The sequence below is a fragment of the Alligator sinensis genome, unplaced genomic scaffold (genome assembly GCF_000455745.1).
Source record: "Alligator sinensis unplaced genomic scaffold, ASM45574v1 scaffold987_1, whole genome shotgun sequence".
NCBI classification, from domain to species: Eukaryota; Metazoa; Chordata; order Crocodylia; family Alligatoridae; genus Alligator; species Alligator sinensis.
The window spans coordinates 521,354-527,044 of record NW_005842574.1 but is presented as its reverse complement, the minus strand read 5'-3'; the positions used below and the strand labels follow the sequence as shown (position 1 = coordinate 527,044).

General features: G+C 67.0%; 1 protein-coding gene across 2 annotated transcripts in view; it reads left to right on the top strand.

The window, feature by feature from the left end:
- Positions 1 to 5,464, top strand: part of GRINA (glutamate ionotropic receptor NMDA type subunit associated protein 1) — a 5,813-nt gene extending 349 nt beyond the window's left edge. The window contains exons 1-7 of one of the 2 annotated variants that reach the window (XM_006032456.3): positions 25 to 128; positions 567 to 898; positions 1,660 to 1,772; positions 1,864 to 2,064; positions 2,681 to 2,809; positions 3,718 to 3,861; positions 4,645 to 5,464. In XM_006032456.3, coding sequence (XP_006032518.1) covers positions 595 to 898; positions 1,660 to 1,772; positions 1,864 to 2,064; positions 2,681 to 2,809; positions 3,718 to 3,861; positions 4,645 to 4,794 — 1,041 coding nt within the window. In that variant the 5' untranslated portion in view covers positions 25 to 128; positions 567 to 594 and the 3' untranslated portion in view covers positions 4,795 to 5,464. Of the gene's footprint in view, positions 1 to 24; positions 129 to 566; positions 899 to 1,659; positions 1,773 to 1,863; positions 2,065 to 2,680; positions 2,810 to 3,717; positions 3,862 to 4,644 lie in introns of those variants that run through there. The other variant, XM_025214237.1, reaches the window with a different exon arrangement.
- Positions 5,465 to 5,691: the final 227 nt, after the last annotated feature.

The following is a 5,691-nucleotide window of genomic DNA, read 5'->3' as shown; positions in this document are numbered from 1 at the left end:
CGGGGGGGCGGCGCCCCCCCAGCCTGCAGCAGTTCTCATCCTGCCCGGGCCTTCGGTCTCTGGATCCGAGCTCAGGGGCTGGGGAGCCAAGTGCCCGTGGCAGAGGGCCCGCACTGCCCAGCCTCGAGGTGCCAGGGGGCAGGAGGGAGGGGACATGGACCTGCCCCAGCCTGGGGATGCTCACGGGAGCCCGAGCCCACCTGGCTCGGACCCGCCGAGGCTGCCTGCCCCCGGGGAGCGCTGAGCAGGGTGCGAGTTGAGCCCCGTGGCACCGGGTGCAGCGGTAGCCGGGCCCCCGGGCGCATTTCTGGCCCGGTCGCCACGTGCCGGAGCCTCCCAGCCCCGCGACATGCGATGGACGGGCTGCTCCGCTCCTCGTGCCAGGGGAAGGAGCTCAGCCCTGGCTGCCGGGCGATTGGCATCAGGGCTCTGCCCTGGACAGGAAACCTCCTCCTTCCGGAGCATTGCACCATTTGGGCCTTCCCCATCCATGCAGCTTGTCCCTCGGGGCTGGCGGGAGGCCCACGGAGCCGGGTCTAACGTCTACCGCTCTGCTCTCTCCACAGGACTCGGGCGGCCGTGAGCACCGGGGACATGTCTCACGAGAAGAGCTTCTTGGTGTCGGGCGAGGGCTACCCGGGGCAGCAGCCCCCGGCCCCCCCGGGCTACGCACAGCCCCCCTACCCGGCAGCGCCCTACCCTCAGCCCCAGTTCGCTCCGGCGCCCTACCCCCAGCCCGGCTTCGTGCCGGCACCCGGACCCTACCCGCCGACTGGACCCTACGCCCAGGGGCCCTACCCCCAGGGGCCGTACCCGCCCCCCGGACCCTACCCACAGGGGCCGTACGCCCAGCCGCCGTATGGACAGCCGCAGCCCATCGTCCCAGGGGACCAAGACTGTGAGTGACCGCGCCTGCTCCTTGGGGTGGGGAGATGCTCCAGAGCAGCACGGGCAGCCCTGAGCAGAGCTGCAGGAGCACTGGGTCCCCAACCGCCCTGCTCCCTTGTCGAACTCCCTTGGCAGCCCAGCTGGCTCTGCCATGGGGGGCGCAGGCCCCGAGACCCCCGGCACAACCTGCTCCTTCCTGCCCACGTCTCCAGCCTGGTGCCGGGAGCCGCGGAGCTCCTTGCAGGGCCTCCCTGTGCCCAGCCGCGCGTGCTGACGTCCAGCCCCTGCCTCGGTGCCCCCCAAGCCACCGGGACGGGGCGGGCTGCAGCTCCCGGCTCCCCTCACCCAGCAGCTTGGGAGCCTCGTTCGCTCCCAGGGCCGGCACGAAGGCCACTGGCAGCTTGTGGGGACAGCGGGGCCCCGCGCGTGGCGGCAGTGGCTCCGTGGAGCTGCCCGGGGCAGAGCAGACGGGGTGCCTGGCCCAGCCCAGCCCAACCTGCACCCCGGCCCAGATGCTCTCGGCCCCGTTTCTTCTCTCCCCGTGCTGCCGCCAGACGGAGCGAGGCTTCCCCACGTGCTGTGGAGACCCGGCACCCTGGTCATCAGAATCGGTGAGCGCCGGCTCCCGTGGCCGGGGACAGCTGACGGCCCCAGCGCCAGGGACCTCCGCCCGGCTGTGGTCACCGAGGGACTGGGGTGGGCACCCGGCTGCTCCCAGCACAGCGGGGCCCCGTGCAGCTGCTCACCCCGTCCTGCTCTCTCCTCCCCCAGCTCCGCTGCACAGCACCTACCATGAGGAGGGGCCGCCCTCCTACTACGACAACCAGGACTTCCCCGGCTCCCACTGGGAGGACAAGAACATCCGCCAGGCCTTCATCCGCAAGGTGGGTGCGGGCCTGTATCGGTGTGGGGCTGGGACCGGGGTGGGGGGTCAGGGTCAAGAAACCCCTGCTCTGACCTGTGTGGCCCGCGCAGGTGTTCCTGGTGCTGACGCTACAGCTGACGGTGACCTTCTCCTTCGTGGCCATCTTCACCTTCGTGAAGGATGTGCGGGGCTTCGTGCAGCACAACGTCTGGACGTACTACGTCTCCTACGCCATCTTCTTCATCTCCCTCATCGTGCTCAGCTGCTGCGGCGACTTCCGCCGCAAGCACCCCTGGAACCTCATCGCCCTGGTGAGCCCCGGGGCGCCAGCACCCCCTGCCCAGCTCTGATCGGGAGCCTGCCGCTGCTCGGGGTGTGACCGAGCCATTTGCCCTCCCCAGGCACCTCGTGCCCAGCACCCTTGGAGCGGTCTGTGCCCGGCCGCGGCCTGCCCGCAGCTCGGCCTCCCTGGGATCAAGACTGGAGGGAGAAAGAGGCATCGTCCCTTCCCTGCCTATGACCCATGGGGCTCAGACCGGCTCCCCAGCGCCTGTGTGTGACCCCCTTGCTTTACCCAGGGAAGGGGGCACACTGGGTCACTGTAGGGTGGGGGTCTCTGTCCTGCAGTGCGGTGCTTGGTGACCATGCCCTCTGCGCCCGAGCCGGCTGTGTCTAGACAGGAGCCCAGCAGACTCCATGCTGCAAGGCAGCCCCTTGCAATCTCTCCTCTAGCATCTGTAGCCCACTTGGTTGTGCCCCATTCGGGGCAAGTGTCCAACACAGGGCCCCCCTCCAGGGGACAGAGACTCACCTGCAGACCTTGAAGGAGTCTGGGGGCATGTCTTGGAGCTGGGGCCAGGCCCCCTCCGCTCCACACATTCCCACGTGCCCTGCCAGAGCCCCTCTGACGCACATTGCTCTCCGCAGTCCATCCTGACCGTGAGCCTCTCCTACATGGTGGGCATGATCGCCAGCTTCTACCAAACCGACGCCGTCATCATGGCTGTGGGCATCACCGTCATCGTCTGCTTCACCGTCGTCCTCTTCTCGCTGCAGGTGAGTCTTGGGGGTGCTGCTCTCGAGCCAAGTGCCCCGTGGCGTGGCAGCCCCGGGCTGTGCTTGGGGCTCTGCTGCAGCCCGCGGCTGGGTCCTGCAGGGTCCGTTCCTTCCCGGAGGGTGGAGCACTTGGCCCAAACGGAAAGGGATCTTGGAGTCATTATTGACTCCAAGATGAACATGAGCCACCGCTGCCAGCAAGGCCAGCCGTACCTTGTCGTGCATCCACAGATGCATCTCAAGCTGGTCCAGAGGGGTGATCCTCCCCCTCTATGCAAGTTTGGTCAGGCTGCAGCTGGAGTACTGCGTCCAGTTCTGGGCACCGCACTTCAGGAGGGATGTGGGCAGCCTGGAGAGGGTCCAGAGGAGGCCACCCGCATGGTCAGGGACAGCAGGACAGGCCCTACGAGGAGAGACGGAGGGACCTGAACCTGTTCAGCCTCAGCAAGAGGAGGCTGAGGGGGGATCTGGTGGCTGCCTACAAGCTCATCAGGGAAGATTAGCAGCAAACAGGCAGAGCCCTTTTCTCCCCAGCACCACCTGGGGTGACGAGGAACAATGGTCATAAGCTGATGGAGAACAGGTTTAGGTTAGAGATCAGAAGGCAACATTTGACAGCTAGGGTGGCCAAAATCTGGAACCAACTTCCCAGGGAAGTGGTCCTCGCCCCTACCTTGGGCAAATTCAAGAGGAGGTTGGACGACCACCTGTCTGGGGTCTTGTGAGCCCAGCATCCATTCCTGCCTGTGGCCGGGGGTCAGGCTAGACGATCTGTCCAGGTCCCTCCTGACCCGAGCTACTATGAAACTGGAGTTTCTGGTAGCTGGGGCTGGGGGTTGGGCTCCCCTCCACCCTGGCAGGCTCCCATGGTCCTGACCTTGACCCTGGGCCTGGCATGACCCCTGCAGACCAAGTATGACTTCACCTCGTGCCGGGGCGTGCTGCTCGTCTGCCTGGTGGTGCTGATCGTCTTCTCCATCCTGTGCATCTTCATCCGGAACCGCATCCTGGACATCGTCTACGCCTCGCTTGGCGCCCTGCTCTTCACCTGCGTGAGTGCCCGTCTCTCCCGGGGGGGCTGCACAGGGCTGGGGGTGGTGCATGTCCTAGTCCTGCCCCAGGGTCCATCCCCTGCCCCCAGGGGTTCAGCCAGCTCGTCGGAGGTGTCCAAGGGGTTTGGACGGGGCTGATCCTGCCTCAGGCAGGGCTGGACTGGATGTGACCCCGCAGCTGCCTGCCAGCCCCACTTCCCTGCAGGGCTTGTTTAGCACAGAACTGCTGAGAGCAAAGCGAGACGCAGCACCTTGATCAAAGGACAGACAGACAGACAGCAGCAGGAGCTTTATGGGAGTGGGGGGGCGTATAGCCCCGGGGCCCAGGCAGCTGCCAGCCCCCCGGCCCCGGGCTGCCACAGCTCGGAGACCCTTCTTGCAAGGCATCCTTGGTATCTGCTCCCTGCGCAGCGAGGGGAGGGCTCCAGGTTGGGGCGTGGGGCTCGGGGCAGGTGCAGGACATGGGGGATGCAGACCCCTGCAGAGCCTGTGCTGGGCCGCCCCGGAGCTGCCAACCCCAAACCCTGCTGCAGTATTGTTGGTCCGGGGGTGGGCGGCACTTCATAGTGCAGCTGCCCGTGCCCCCTCCCTCTGGCTGGGGGGGCCCCCAGGTTGCAAGGGCTAGGTGGCAAGCAGCAGGGCTGGGCGCCTGGCACCTGGGTGGTGGGTACCTCAAGAGCCAGTGCCGTTCTTGGCTGTGCCCGGAGGGAGGTGGGGGGTCTTGGCGCGGCCCCTTCGCCCTGCAGCCGGCCCCGGGGTGACGCAGAGTCTCGTCTCCTGCAGTTCCTGGCGGTCGACACCCAGATGATCCTGGGCAACAAGCAGCTGGTGCTGAGCCCAGAGGAGTACATCTTCGCAGCCCTCAACCTCTACACGGACATTATCAACATCTTCCTCTACATCCTGGCCATCGTTGGCCGGGCCAAGGAGTAGCCCCCGCGCCCCCCCACCCCCATAGCGTTTCGGTTTGGTGTTCCCGGCACATCTCGCTGTCACTTCTCGTTCTAGTTTCTTTGGCCGCGGCCCCTTCCGGCTCCCCCCGGGCAGCGCAGGGCAGGTGCCGAGCTGTGCAGGGTCCGGTGCCTGGAGACTTCCCCCCTCCCTGCCCCAGCTCTGGCAGGAGGGGGGCTGTGTCCGTCCACTGGCTGCCCGGACAGCGTGTCCCGGAGCACACGTGTGGTCAGCATATGGGGGGGTGCATGCCAGGTGGGCAGCGCTGCTCTGCTCTGCCCTCGTCCTGCTCTGGGCGATGCCAGTGTCCCCAGCATGCAGCCCCCTGCCGCCTGCATGGGCAGCTCTGCGCAGCCCCCCTGCTTCTCTCCGCTGTGAATAAGCCGCCTCCTGCACCCCCTTCCCTGCCTGCGAATGACTGGCGTGATGGCACTTTCTCCTGCGCCCGGAGCCCCTTGTCCCACGCGCTGCCTCGTGCCCGCTGCTCGAGGCTCAGCACTGCGATGTGCTTCCGTCTGCAGGCCTCCAGCCCCGGGCTCCATGAGCGCCCCGTGCTCTTTGGGGGGCACCTTCTCGGGTGTGAGCGTGGGACACTGCCCCGGGGTTGGGGCCTCTGGTCGCGCTTGCCCTGCCTGTGTGTGTGACTGGCTGGCGCTGTCGCCTTCCCCCTGCCTGTGTGTGTGACTGGCTGCCGCTGTTAATAAAGCTCTGTCTAGTTGTGACTCCCACCTCTCCGCGCTTTCCTTTTGCCTGCTGGGTGTCAGCGCCGGGAGGGGTGGGATGGGCCCCTGGGCTGGGAGCCGGAGGCACCTTGCTATTGTGGTGCCCGTGTTGCAGCCGGGCATCTGGGGTGCATGGCTGGCCAGGACCTTCTGAACG